This window comes from Hylobates moloch, unplaced genomic scaffold (genome assembly GCF_009828535.3).
Source record: "Hylobates moloch isolate HMO894 unplaced genomic scaffold, HMol_V3 SCAFFOLD_10, whole genome shotgun sequence".
In the NCBI taxonomy this organism is placed as follows: domain Eukaryota; kingdom Metazoa; phylum Chordata; class Mammalia; order Primates; family Hylobatidae; genus Hylobates; species Hylobates moloch.
Window position 1 is genome coordinate 45,356,208 of NW_026652285.1, and position 15,116 is coordinate 45,371,323.

The following is a 15,116-nucleotide window of genomic DNA, read 5'->3' on the forward strand; positions in this document are numbered from 1 at the left end:
ATTTCCATCCCAAACGCCATCACAGAGAAGCACCAGTTGCACTCTGGTATTCATTTACCCCAGGTAAAGTCAACATGTACCTGTCACCCCTTGTTCTTTATGATCTGGCATAAACTCTGCAAAGACCAAGTCCATGGGTGCATCTCTGTATTAGAGCCAAACCCAAAACAGAAATAAAACAGAACTGTTTTTGTAAACTAAGTCATACCTACTTTCTTCTTCAGAATTATCATAAAACATCATCTTTTACAACATGGAGAAGGGGGGTAAGCCATCAAATTTCATCTTTCTCCTCAAATTTTAAAAGTTTTAATCTCAAAGGTACCTATTGAATTCTTCAAAAATAAACTATCAGGTATCATACCTGCAAATGCTTCTAATATCTCGATTATCACTTGAACAAGTTCAAGAATGGCAAAGGAAAAAAAATTATATAGCCATGCAAAGTAACATTTTCTAATTTTCCCCCTTTAGGACTATGGCTTAAAAACCCAATGAACAAGTGAAGTTTCCCTCTGTACATGGCTTTTATTATTTACATAATACAATATAGCATCAATGCTGAATAGCATGATTATGTGCAATACATAAATATGAACTATCTGTACACATCTGCAGGTCTAACTCAGAACTAAGGTACATAAAATTGAAAGCAAAACTGAATGCTTTAAGAATAAAAGTAAAAACTAGGACTGAACACTGCAATAAATCAGAAGTAGTGCCTCGTGTACATACTTAACTATTTACAGATGAAAACAGGCATTACCACAACACTAACTATACTCATTTATATATAAAAAACACAAGTTTCATACATCACAAAAAACCTTCCATTATAACACAGAAGTGATATTACCAGACAAGCATCAGTGAAGTATACTGCCTTTTCTAGTTGTTATTGTACAATGCTGTAGATAATGCAGCCCATGCAATACACCCAAGAACACTAGAGTCCTACACCCAAGTACAATATGATAAAGCAGCCCTCTGCAAGTGGTGCTGGATACCACTAAGAAGTCTACTGCAGCCATGTTGGTTATGATTTTCCATGCAGAAGGGTACAGTTACATTAAGAACTGAAGTCTTTTAAAAAGCTTTAAACATTCTTTCTTGAACCAAAACATTCGACAAAAGATGCACATGAAAAATTAACTATTCAGATACCTTTGCAACTTAAAATTCAGATGCATGTTATTCAGTAGAGCTGCTGTATGTGAAAACCAAACGTAGAGTTTAAATTTCTTCTTGTAAACAAATTAATCCTAGTGCAGTTCTGTGCTACACATTTTTAGCAACGAATAATGCAGACATCTTCTGGTGCAGGCCAGTACAATAAGCTTCAAAGATTATCTCAAGACCCTGTTGTTGGCTTGATGGTTTTACTTATAATCAGTTTCGATGTTTACCTTTCACAGAATGTCTTATTTGACAGTTTTAGATGACCAATTTAACCAGGCTTATATATGGCACCAAATACTGGTTTCACGGGAAAGAAGGTCTGATCCTCTTTATGAGCATTTCTTCCTGCTTCCAAAGAATATGTTGTGAAATTAAAGAGGGTGAAGTTTAACTATGGTAGAAGTAGACTGCCAGTCCTTTTCTGGTGTACCATTTTAAAAAAATACAGGCACATAACACTAGCCAAAGATTATACCTTGATTACATTCCCAAAAGGCAGATATGCTGCAAACATGCAGAGATTTCATTTATTTTGTTTGGCACATGGGAACTCTATTTTGTTCCTATTATCTGTGTGTTTCACTTTGCTGTGCAGATTTTCATCCAATTTTTTTCAGGGGAGGGCATATACATTTGTAGGGCTGTATCTATCCAATTCTGCCTGTAACAAACACCCAAACATCCTAAAATATCAATTATAAGACAGACAAGTGTAAAGTAAAACTCTGGAGAACATCAAAGAAAAATGGCCATGCATCTGCTCTTTAATGTTTTCCTACGATATATTAAAATAAAAACAAAGTTTCAGTCTCTTCACAAGAAGTAATTTATATTCTCTGAATTTTTTCAGCCACAACAACTGGATTCTCTTTTCTGATTTTTGCTGCAGCTTCTGCTTTGTAATCATACGGACAGTTGTGCTTGTCAGAGTAACGGTGAAGTCCACAAAACAAATTTCCACATCGGCAGTCAAACCCTGTACAAACGAAGAAGTAGAGTCACTTGAGAACTTGAGGCAATTAAAAGAAAAAAAAGCCTTAGTCACTATAGAAAAGGACCCAGATTTTCATTGCTTTGTAACATAAAAGACAGTGAACTCTTTTCTTCCACTTCCTGGTGATAAGACAGTCAACTCTTATAGAGTCTATCACATTAACCTGGAAAAGGAACTTTTAACTTCCTTTGACATGGTGAGAAATTCAAATAACTATGTTCAGTCTTTCCTTGCAAGGGCAATAGGGAAGTGTTTGGTAAGCCAAACCACGTGGAGAAAACAAAATGGGCTGTCTGCCAGCTAATTTCTACCAGGTGCGCTCTCTCTATCGACTCCTGTAGATGCAAAGCAGGATAAAATTTACAACAGGCTCTGGAGTTAGGCTAACCTGGATTCAAAACACAGTCCTACCATATCATAAGTAATGTTTCCTCAAGTGAAAACAACCATCAAGGTCTGAGATTTAAAGGAGACAAGAAAAAAGCACCGAGAACATTCCCTGCATAGCTCAAAGTAGGTGGCGCTGTTAGTTCAGTAACATTTTCCCTAGGTATACAAAAACTTTTTAATCAATCTAATAAAATAAGAGGGCCTGAGTTAATAGTTTTATATGATTAGGAGACAAATGGAAGTAAAACCCAACTTCTTTCCACCCCAATACCACCTCCCCCACCTTTCTTAGACTACAGCTAGTCAGGCTTTTTTTTGTTTGTTTTTATGTGTAAGACCAACTAGTCTCTTAGGGAGTGACCAAAAGCTCCTTGTTAACTGCAGGGAGTAAAACATACATTGTCTTGTGTTTTGTAATACCTGTAAGACCAACTTTCTTTCTGCACATGAAACATCTGTTTTTCTTTGGTTTGGGCAATTCAGGAGCTTTTTCTTCACCCTGAGAAGTACTGGGCTGAGAAACTGATGGACTGGGCTGAGTGACAACTGAAAAGGACAGAAACACAAAATTTGTCAAGCATTCACTGGCTAACATTTAAGTCAAAAAAGGAAGTACTTAAGAGAAACAGGAAGATGCCTGATAAAAATGTTTAGAAGTATTCCTTGAAAATACAAACTTTAAACAGAATCTTCCATTTTAACATCAGAACTTAATTCAAACCTGAGAAATTCCTGCCAATCACCATACTACTTGCTTCTCTAATTTTGTAAAATGATCGCTTCACTCAAGAAATTCCTATAGAACACTGGTAACAGTCAGTACCAAAAACAAAATCCTAATTCTGTTTTAAAGAGCTGGGAGATGTTAATCATATGCTCAGTTTTTCCACGTTATAATTTCCTAAATGCAAACTTTTCAATCAGGGCAGTTCAAATTCATTACATCTCAGTAAATAAAAGTAGCCAACTTTGATTTTATGCTTATAGGAAAAAAAATCCTGTATATGTAAAAACAGCAAATTTTGACAAATGAAACCCAAACCATTCATCCCTAAATCAACGTCAGATCCAAAAATTCCAAAACAATCATTTTACCATTTTCACAGGTGCACTAAACATTATAGGAAGACTTGAAAGATTTTTTTAAAGCTTGGTTTTTAAAAAAGATCGGCAAACAGTCTTTAGAAACTACTCGAGAAGTATTGATTTTAAACTATTAAGGATTCCACAGGCAGAACAAGAATCTTATCTGAAATGGGCATCCACAATCGACAGAGATAGCATCTACAAACAGTCCCACCGTTTCTCCACCTAAAAAGGCTTTAAGTTTCAGTGTACGCATGGCATCAATAAAATTTCTCACAATGAACAAAAAATACATTACTGTACTAAAGCCCACACTGCCACTAGTTCTTTAAAACAAAATACCAAAATTTACATCTGCTTACATATAATTCAACTACACCTGAAACACTATAAACTCAGGTTTTAATATTAATCCAAATGTAACAATAGCAATTTTATGTATGCAATGCTGAAATTACTGCCCAAATATGCCAGCACCAATGCTATTAGCATATAGATAAGCTCCTACAGCAAGCTGATTGATTTAATGGCAATTTTCTCTCAAACTCTGCCCAAATTTATAATTCAATTGCATTAGCAATGAATCTACTGGGAGAAATAGCCTAATATTAGACTAAACGAACAATATTCCACCTACTGCTACTGTGACAACATTAATGTTTTTCCTGATGTCATAAGGATAAAGAATAATCTAGGGGAATAGTTGTATGGGGTAGAGGGAGGGTGTCAGCCATTTCTTTGGCTACACCTGAAAAATGAACTATGGCTCCTGAGACAAGGGAAGAAGGGGGAATAAGAAAATGACACAGAAAAGGCAAATAGCAGTGAACCACGGAATGCCTACTAAGTAATAATAAATGCAGACTAGCTCTAACCCAAGACTATTCTTCCAAGGTCAGAGTAATTTTGTGTTTAAAAACCAAAACCAAAAACAAAAAAAAACCCAAACAAAGGCATCACGGGCAAACTAATGTGGTCAGTTTAAGGATGGAGCTCATTTCTAAATGCAAAATATAGATTCACCTGCCAAACTTGAGAATTTGGCCTTAACTTTGTAAGATTAATACAATAAACAAACTTGACTGCTGTTAGCAAAAGCCAGCCTCCAAAGCAGACTGTATAACCAATGACACTATCTTTTCACAACAGAAGTTTTATATTGCATTTAATCAGCACTCTGCCAAAAAAGAACAAATTGATCAAATAAGCTACATGCACTATATAAAGCACAGAAATCTTTTTGTTCTAGGGCCTAGTACAGGTAATTCAAGTCAGTCTTCTTGCACCATCAGGGCACTTCTGGTTGTGCTATATAAGGAAAGTTTCCAAAGTCACCATATCTCACGAAAACCAAAATGCCTTTCCACACTGAGTTTTAAACTCCCACAAAATATATGATAGGAATATTGTACTTCAAACAAGTTTCAGTGTTCAAATATGTTGTTCTTAAAAGTTTTCTACGACATTGACAATATCAAAACTAAAGTTACTGCTTTTGGTTATAAAATTATTCTTTATAACCTTGAAATTTAACTTCATCAAGTTTTTAACACATCCAATCTCCAGATTACAGACTTTGCCCATTATGCACAAGGGTAGTGCAGGGGATGAGCAGAGAAGAAACTGAGAATAAATATCACTATTTTACACTTCAAGATACTCATACTCTTCAAGATACTTTTAAAGATAGTAGTTCTTTGCTTGGCCTGTATTTTATGGCTCTCCCTCCTCTTTGGTCCTTCAATGGGAAGGAAAGAATCCCCCCACCAGCCATTTCTTGCACTATCAAATTCAGAACCGAACAAGTATTAAATGAAAAACGTACCTGGCTCTGACACCTCTGTTTTCGGGGTAGTTATTTTGTCCTCTCTTGAAATGCTCATTTCTGTCATTTGCTGAGTTACAGGCAAGGCAGCCACAGGCACATTTCTATTTGAGTTCAAGCAAACAATTTTTAAAGGTGTTAAGGGTACTTCTTGAGACAATGAATAAGTTGTCAGTTCAACTTTAAATTATATAATATTTCCAAAATGGGCAAATGGAGCTAGATAACCTAAAATTTAAGAAAAATATTGGATGCCCAGCATAAATGGTTGAGAAAAAAGTTTGATAAATGGCTCATCAACTCGAGCCTGCATTTTGTATGGGTTACCATATTCTACAACCAGCTAGGCGTTTTTAGCTGTGCCTGTAACTTGTTTAAGGGCAAAACGGCAGCTCTGCCAAAACATCTTGTTTGGCCCAATAATACAGTCTACAGTCTCACTCGACAATCCCTAAACCTCAATTACAAAGAAATAAAAAAGCACAGCATTTCCAACACAGTATCCTTGAGGGGGTTAGGGAGTGAGGTGTAATATACATCTTTACTCAATGACTTAAGAGTCATGTATTAAGACACTGAAATCCTCGATTGCAAAGCCAAGGGCATCCATTAACTTCTTCATTATCGGACTAGTACAGACATCTTGGTTTCCTCTTTGTAATATCATAAAAACTCTGAACGTTCAATCTTACCTTGATTTTTCAGATGCGCTGCCAGCAGCACCTTCACAGTTGTTTAAGCTAGTGTCTGCTCTCTGTACCGATGCAGAATCTGAGGTAGGACTGTTGGAACCACTAGCTGTCCCTATTTAAAAAAAGGATTTGTAAGGAACCAATGAACACTGCAAAAACTCAGTATCAAGACGTAACAAATACTTGCATTTAATTAGGTTAGTGATATAAGCATTCACTGTGCTGTAATCCTACACTTGAGTATCCAAACAAAAAAATATTTAAAAATCCAATGAACACAAGTGTGAAACAAAATAACCTCAAAAAAGAAAACTGAAAAGCTAGAAGATGCTTGTAGATATAGTCATTCATTCCTGATCAGTCATGTCAAGCACCTGGGCTGTTGCTTGAATTTCAAGCTCTTGTCAGGTGTTCTCTCCATGGGCTTTCAGCATTCTCAGCCCCAATTCTTGGTTCTATATTTTCTGTCCACCAGTTCTTCAAATGTGTTTTTCCTTGGAAATAACTTACCCATTGGGCTCATTCTGCCACTATTCTGCTGCCTCTGAAGATGTTCTTTGTAGCAAACTGAACACATTCCATTTGTCCTAGGATTTCCATAAAAGCCACATCCTGTGCTACACAGCATGGGCCCCGGGGTCTGGTTAGTCTCCTGAGCCATATTTTTCTGCTATAGACGAAACAAAATTTCAGAAATTAGTGTTATCACCAAAATATAGTCTAATACAATCATCGGTATACCGTTGTAATTTCTACACAAGTTTTAACAAAAGCCCAAATTCTGTTAATCATTAAAAAGGGTGGGCAGAGATAATTATCAATATTTTGTTGCCTCTATAAAAGCAAACTGCTTTAGGGCCAAAAAAAAACCCAAAAAGAAATTTTATCAATTATTAGGGTATTTTTACCTATCACTATTCTTGGTTTCAATTTATGAAAAGGTCTGCTAGCTCTCAGGGTTATGTTTTAATCAATTTGGGAAACTGGTATCTTTAAGTACCTTTTGACTCTGCTGCACTACAGGCAGACCATTTCAAATGTTTTTACTTAATTGGCTAATCACAATTATCACTGACTTGATATTTATAGGTGGTTCTTTAAACTGGATGAATAAAGTTTTCTTAAAACACCTGCACATATCTGGGCTTCATCAGTAATTTGACAATTCTGCTGAGGCAGAGCATCTGTACTTTTTAATGCTGAAACATCTTTATATAAGGCTGAAAAGAGAAATGGTAGCCCTTCCTGCTACCTTGGAACCAACAAGTAAATCTCTTTAAGAATTTAGGGTCAGCCGGTTTAGGAAACTCCTTTTACGTTCTCCATTTGAAGTTTCAGAGTATGTTAAAGCCAGTGCCTAGGAACCTGCAATACACAAATTATGAACCAGATTTCTTAGCCAAAGGCACTATTAATTTTAACAAGTGCTTGTCTTCCTCATACCAGAAAATAATAAAACCGTTCCAAGCTCAAATTCAATATATTAAAGTGTATATACATAACCTTTAGTAATGGTTAATATTCAATGCTGGGTTACCAGAAAAAGCTTCACATAGCAAGCATTTGTTTGCAAGGAAGATTTGCTTTTCTAAAAGTCTTGTTAAAACGCTGTGCTAAATTATTAATAAGTTTTCCTCTGGATGAGAAAATACATATTCAAGAAAAATTATTTTAAAATAAAGTTTTGGAGGGTTTTCATGTCATCTTAAATATGTATAAGCATATGTACAAAAAGCATATTTGAGAGCATTTGCTTAAAGGAAAATTTGTGTGCTGTAACTTGTGGTCAGTCATTTTTTCCAACTACATATTATACACTTTTTAGTGAGTTATTAAAAAATGATGTTTTAACAAGTACTAACTACCAAAATTAGAAGATGGGAAAAGGGGACTAACCAATTCTGACCTGGCCAGAACCCTGGTAATTATTCCCCAAACATTTTATCCCCTTTTGTAAGTAGAAGTGCACCATACAAATATTAAGACAATCTAGCTTGTATGGAGTGACCAAGATCCACAACTTACTTTGAACAACAGTATTTAGTTGACACTGTCTCTTTAAATATTAACTGGAATTTAGCTGACTCATTTTGGAGCAGGGTAGTGTAAACATTTCAACATCACTTAGGAAGTTTATTAATAAACACTTTCAGCTGGGTTTTTAAATGAGCATAATAGGAGCAAAAACTGCTTTCAAATGATAAATATGTATATATTTGCATGCCCACCACGCACAAAACGTGTGAATGTTTGCCCTATGCATGAAGGTTGGGTCATTCCTCGAAACCAGTTTAAGTGTGCTAGCTTACATTTTCTACACTGAGGCCCAGTCTCATCTGACATTGGCTTTAAAGTTTAAGGCCAAGCGATCAACCTAAGTAATTTTAGTTAATCTGATTCTTAAAATCTTTGTTTTAGATAAATAAAATGGAGGATACTCCATCTAAAGATTTCACACACTTAGAGATAACAAAGTATTCCAACTTTCCTTCAGAGAACATGTCTACCTTCATTTCATTGTAAATAACCTTCAACTGCGAGACACACAAGAAGTACCAGGACATGAGTCTTCTACATGGGTTCCCATCTTTTACATTTTTTTCCCCTAGAAAGCCAGCTTTTAAATGCCATCACATGTGCACAGCTTGCTTTAATATTTCTCAGAAGCTTAGATCACATGGGAGGGCGCCTCAGCCTGTCACAAGGCTGCAATGTGACAAGCTGAGCTGGATGGAGGCTCTCACATAAAGCCTAGTCAACAGGGGCCTCTGAAATCAGCTTCTATTTATATCTCAAAGCCTGCCGACTCCTACACAACCCCAAGAACTAAGGATGCAGCGTTCATATATCTAACATAAGAAAACAAAAAAAGGACTGCTAGTTTTTTCGTTTTTTCCTAATGTAGGAAAAACTACAGAACAATCTCAATCTGGAAGATGAAAGCATAGTCACTCAAAGCTAAAATGGTCAAGGTTGTTTATAAAAAAACTAAACACAGTGGAGACAGCGTAAAAAAGAATCTTCATTTAGTGAGGATTTAGGGGATGAAGTGGGGGACGTGTGTTCCCATTAGGTATTGCATTCCCCTTGTATTTTAGAAAAAAATACCATTACTATTTATTGCCTTTAAAGTAATTAGCAACTTGAGCATGCACGTGTCAGCTCTATCAGGTATAGCTAGAATGCAGATTTTATAAAGTTTATGGCTTCCTCTAACTTACAGCTTAAAAAAACACCTGAGTGTAACTGAACAATTCTCCAATTCCAATTCTGAACAAAGAGCTTTTACACCTATGGAATACAGTTCTTCCAGGTACACATGATGTGATGAGATGGCATGAATTCCCACTCACCTGGGAATGCAGACCGGAGGTCAAGTCTCTAGTCTGCCACTAAGTCAGTGACCTTGGGCAAGTCCTTACTTTACAGATTTCAGTTCCCTCTTTGCCAAATGGAGTAGAATTGACTTTTAAAGGCTCCTTTTCAGGGCCTGGGAGATAGAAAACAGGAGAGAACTACAACGAATCCTTGATTTTTTAGGGGGGCGTGAGGAAACATTTTAAGAAAAACTTCAAAGATAAAATTGCAATATTTTCACCAATTGAGTTCTGAAAGCCTACTTTTTAAAAAAAATCCTAAAAATAAGGAGTAAAATACATTCGTTTATGTTTTTAGAAGTCTGTATCTAAATCCCAGGTTTAAGAACGGGGATGTGTGACCTATATGTTCTTTTATCTTAGTATCTCCTTAGATGCTATCCCTTAGGAGACATTCAGTCAACAAAGATATAACCCGACCCTTCCCCGAAAACACAGCTCCACGGAGTGCGTGGAAAGCAAGCAAAAAATTTCACATTCATCAGCCTAAATGCGCCAAACAAAGGAGAAGGTGCTCCATTTCCTCCATGAAAACGGATCTCAGGGTAGAAACGCAGCGACGTCGAGAAGCCCCGGCCCCATGTTCCAATGGATTCTGGAACAAGTTCGGGTCCCACTGATCCCCCATCCCCCTCCAAGCAAAGGCCTCACTCAGTAAAGCCCAGCAGGGCCCTCTCCAAAAACCACTGAGTCATGCAGAACAGCAGCTCAGCAGGCCCGGCCGGCCCTTCGTCTGCAGGCCCCACGCCGATCCCCGACCCTCGACCTCGAACGGCTCTTCTGAGGGGAGAGCTAGGGGGGGCCGCAGCGGGCAGGGGGCGCGGCCGCCGCCTCGGCCTCTTTGTTTCTCTGGGTCGTGGTGCCCACGCCGGGCGGCCGGGCGGGAGGCGAGCGGCCTAGAGGCCGGCCCCGCAGAGGCGGCACGCCGTGCATTGTTGTTTCCCGACCGTGCTGTGGAGCGAGCCAGGGACGCCGGGAGCCAGGTCTCGGGCCACGACGACAGGATGACGCCTCCGTCTTTGTGCTTCCTGGGCTGGCGGGCCGGCTCCCCTCCCCCGGACGCCGCCATCCGCGGCCTGCTCCGGCTTCGCCGTTGGCCCGCGGCGCCCCGGTCCCTTCACTCCCGCCCCTGGCCCGGCAACAAGGAGCCCGGCTCCCACCCCCAGCCCCGTATCACTCACCCTGTGGGGTCCCAAATGCGAAAGCTGGGTTCGCGCGCGAAGCCGGCACGATGAGGCCGGGCCGAGGCCTCCGGGAAGGCTGAGCCGGACGCCCTGGTGCCGCCGCCGCGGGCCGGGAGCGGGTCGGAGCCGCAGGCGGAGGTGGCGCCGCCGCCGCCGCCGCGGGGTCTTCCTTTGTTCCTGCAGCAGCGCCGAGCGTGGCCGGGACACGCCGGAGCTCGGGAAGTGGGAGGAGGGAAGCGAGGGGGGGGCAGAGGAGGAGGCGGAGGGAGGACCGGAGGCCGCAGCGGCTAACGCTGCTCGAGGCGCTCGCCCGTAGTCGCCTCACGCCTCCACAGGCCGCAGGTTAGGTGGACTAGGAGGGCGAGCGGAGCGCGCGCCGCGAGGCCTGGGGCCGTAAGGGCCCGCTGATGGCGCTCTTCGCCGCTCCTGCCACCGCCGGGGAAGCTGCGCGGCTCCCGAGAGCTAGCGAGCCCGCGTAAGAGATGCACACAGCTCCGCGTCCCGGCCGACTAACGCGCTCGCCGCCCGGCGCCCGGGCTGTGAGGAAAAAGAGGGGGAGGGGGCGGGACGCGTGCGTCAGCGAAAACCCCGACGGCGGCGGCGGCGGGGAGCGCGGTGACGTCGCGGGCCCGAGGCCACGCCCCCGGTGCCCTGTCAGTAGGTCCGGGAGGCGGGGCCGAGACGGGTTTCTGTGCCTTCTCGCGGAGCCCAGCCACTGGCCTGGCAGTCGGCCCCTAGGGTGGAGCTGGGAAGAGCGAGTCCCGTGGAGGATGCGTTTCTATTTTTAACCCAATTGTCCGCCCTCAGCCTCCCTCCTTCGGATTTTCTCATTCAAACCCGTTTTTCGCCATCCTAGTTCTCACGCTTTGTCTCCAGCCCTGGGCAGACATTCCCTCCCCCAAGAATCGTAAGGATTCACCCCCAGAAAAGGAAAAGAAATGCCTTATGGCTTCGAGGTCTTTTCTGTTTATGAAACCTCCTCACTCCCCACACCCATTTTGAGCTCCGAAGTCCAGCCCGAGCGTGGCCTTGACGCAGCTGGCGGTGCGCGTTTGCTCGCCCAAGGTCACGGGTGGTTGTGCAGAGTGAGGAAACGCGCGGCCGCCCAGGGCTGCCAATGCCCCGGCGGCGCTGTTCTGAACAAACTGTTTTGGCCAGCCTGTAAAATCCCTGGAAATTGACGATTCCAGCAAAGCGTCCTGAACTGGGAAAGCACCAAATGTTCTACTCAAATGCCGCGAAGGGACAAAACAAGCTAGACCTGAGGCCCAGATGAAGCGGGAGGAGGAGGCTTGCGGGAGGAAGTTCAAGGGGGGAGGTACTAGGCGGGCAGTTCAGGCACGAGGCACAGGTCCCCCATGGGTGAAAAGATGACTTTACCCGGAACACTGGGAACCTTTTCAGAGCACAAAGAAAAAACATTTTCAACTGACCGCTCCAAGTGAATTTCAGTTCAACTCAAAATAACAAAATTACTAAGTCGGAAAGGACTTCTGAAATTTTCTAGTAAACAACGGTCTGACTAATACATAGAAATGATGTTTAGGGTTTATATTAGCCACATATAGAATGGAGAAGAAGTCCCTTCAGCGTTTCTCAAAGTTGGTAATCAGAAAAAAAATCACCTGGAGTTATTAAAGATTCCTACGCATCTCCCCTGGTTATGGTTTTGGTTGTTCTGGGGTGGGGGTGGGGGTGGGGGTGGGGGTGGGGGGGGGCCATATTGCGCTTCAGGTGGTCCTTATTTATAATCTGTATTTGGGGGAATGCTGTACTGATAGCTTGAGCCAACACTGCCAAATCAAACAGTTCTCCGCCACAGTTAGCAAAGTACCTGGAGCATAACAACCTTTTGTTTTGTTTTGAACAAATTCGGGTTTATTACTGTGATCAATTAATGTATTAGAGATTTAAGTAGTTTGGGTCACTGGTCCCACGACCATTACAATTTATTTCCTTAAATTAGCAGATGAATTAGTTAAAAAAAAAAAAAAAAAAAGCAGCTACCATTTACAGGCCATTTTCAGTGCCAACTATTTTCCATTTAGGGTCTCATTTTATCCTCACAGCAATTTACTGAGATAGGTACTATTATCATGTCCCTTTCTACAGATAAAGGAACAATGACTAAAGAGGCTTGCCCAGGGCACTGAAGGGCAGAGAGGCAATGGAGGTGATTATTATTGAGAACAAAAATAACTTAAATTTTAACTTGAATTTTTTTTTTTTTTTGCTCTCTAGAATTGGAGTTATAATGAGTGAAACAAGATAATTCCTGAAGAAGCATACTTTAAAAAAAGTCTAAGGGTAATGAGGCAAGCTCATTATTGAATAGTGTATTCCATAATATTATGTCACCTTCTGATAATTCATCTTCTCTATCACCCATTTATAATTTTCTCTGAGACTGTTTCAGCCAAGAGTGTTGCAGGTATTGGACCTAAACATACCAAGATTCCTTTTCAGCAGCTATTTTCTAGTGGTTCTCAAAGTGTGGTCTCCAGACTAGCGGCAGCAGCATCACCTGGGAACTTAGTAGAAATACAGATTCTCAGGCCCCAGCACCAAACCTGTGGAGTCACAAACTGGGGGTTAGCACAGCCGTCTGTGGCTTAATAAGTCCTCCAGGTGATTCTGATGCATACACAAGTTTGAAAACTGTTGACTTGCCGGGCGCGGTGGCTCACGCTTGTAATCCCAGCACTTTGGGAGGCCGAGGCGGGTGGATCACGAGGTCAGGAGATCGAGACCACAGTGAAACCCCGTCTCTACTAAAAATACAAAAAAATTAGCCGGGCGTGGTGGCGGGCGCCTGTAGTCCCAGCTACTCGGTAGGCTGAGGCAGGAGAATGGCGTGAACCCGGGAGGTGGAGTTTGCAGTGAGCCGAGATCGGGCCACTGCACTCCAGCCTGGGTGACAGAGCAAGACTCCGTCTCAAAAAAAAAAAAAAAAAAAAAGAAAACTGTTGACTTAACCCTACCCTGGCATCAGGTGACCCCTCTTTTTTTCAGGTGGCTCACACCATCTGAAAGGGAAAAGTTTTTTTTTTGTTAAAGTCTCATATTACTGGTGTAACAGTTTAAGGGATATACTTCTAAGAAGGTTTTTGTTTTATTTTTGTTTTCTTATGTTTTAAGTTTTTACTTGCACTCCAAAGACAAACTGAATTTTTTTTTTTTTTTTTTTGGCTGGGTCATGGCCGACTCGCACTGGAAATCCCTCCGGTTCACCCATTCTCTGCCTCACCTCGGTAGTGGGGGCGCCCGCCACCGTTTTAGTAGAGACGGGGTTTCACTGTGTTAACCAGGATGGTCTCGATCTCCTGACCTCTTGATCCACCCGCCTCGGCCTCCCAAAGTGCTGGGATTACAAGCGTGAGCCACCGCGCCCGGCCTGACAAACTGAATTGTTAAACAGAATATATAAGAGAATGCTTCTAATACAACATGCCAAAGGCCTTTGCTCTGTAGTCATTAGGGAAGGTCAACTTTGGCCTGAAACCAACCTCTGTAAAAAAGATAATGAGTAGCCAGGCATGGTGGCTCACGCCTGTAATCCCAACACTTTGGGAGGCCAAGGGGGGCGGATCACGAGGTCAAGAGATTGAAACCGTCCTGACCAACATGGTGAAACCCTGTCTTTACTAAAAAATATACAAAAATTAGCTGGGCATGTTGGTGCGTGCCTGTAGTCCTAGCTACTCGGGAGACTGAGGCAGGAGAATCACTTGAACCCAGGAGACAGAGGTTGCAGTGAGCAGAGATCACGCCACTGCACTCTAGCCTGGTGACAAAATGAGATTCCGTCTCAAAAACAAAACAAACAAACAAACAAACAAAAAAACAGATAATGAGCAAAATTGGTCGTGCTCAAAATGTGATATTGGTTAGGTGTGGTGGCTCACGCCTATAATCCCAGCACTTTGGAAGGCAGAGGCAGACGGATTACCTGAAGTCAGGAATTGAAGACCAGCCTGGCCAACATGGCCAAACCCTGTCTCTACTAAAACTACAAAAATTAGCTAGGCAAGTGGCGGGTGCCTGTAGTCCCAGCTACTTGGCAGACTGAGGCAGGAGAATCACTTGAGCTGGGGAGGTGGAGGTTGCAGTGAGCCGAGATTGCGCCACTGCGCTCCAGCCTGGGATAACAGAGCGAGACTCTGTCAAAAAAAAAAAAAAAAGAAAGAAAGTTTTGCACATTTGCTACTTTCCAGGCACTCACCTAACTTGGTGCTGGGATATACATTCATGTAAAAAAAAAGATGTTACCCTGTTCTCATGAATCTTACTGTCATGTGGGGGAGAACAATGTTATCATATAATACATAATTATGAACTGGTAAATATTTTGAAAGAAAAGCATAGAATGCTATGGGAGCATATAACCAA

General features: G+C 41.8%; 1 protein-coding gene across 3 annotated transcripts; it reads right to left on the reverse strand.

Annotated features, from left to right (window-relative positions):
• Positions 1-508: 508 nt before the first annotated feature.
• On the reverse strand, positions 509-11,282 carry ZFAND5 (zinc finger AN1-type containing 5). Of its 3 annotated transcripts, XM_032164298.2 has the most exons (7): positions 10,725-11,282; positions 9,520-9,656; positions 6,677-6,836; positions 6,167-6,278; positions 5,475-5,578; positions 2,984-3,109; positions 509-2,155 (listed from the first exon to the last, which is right to left on the reverse strand). In XM_032164298.2, exons 3-7 carry the CDS (start codon positions 6,825-6,827, stop codon positions 2,007-2,009), a joined length of 642 nt encoding a protein of 213 aa, XP_032020189.1. In that variant the 5' UTR covers positions 6,828-6,836; positions 9,520-9,656; positions 10,725-11,282; the 3' UTR covers positions 509-2,006. The 3 variants fall into 3 exon arrangements, with proteins under 3 accessions (XP_032020189.1, XP_058301561.1, XP_032020188.1); XM_058445578.1 differs by lacking the exon at positions 9,520-9,656 and having other exon boundaries at positions 6,677-6,833; XM_032164297.2 differs by lacking the exon at positions 9,520-9,656 and having other exon boundaries at positions 10,725-11,281.
• Between the last annotated feature and the right edge of the window lie 3,834 nt (positions 11,283-15,116).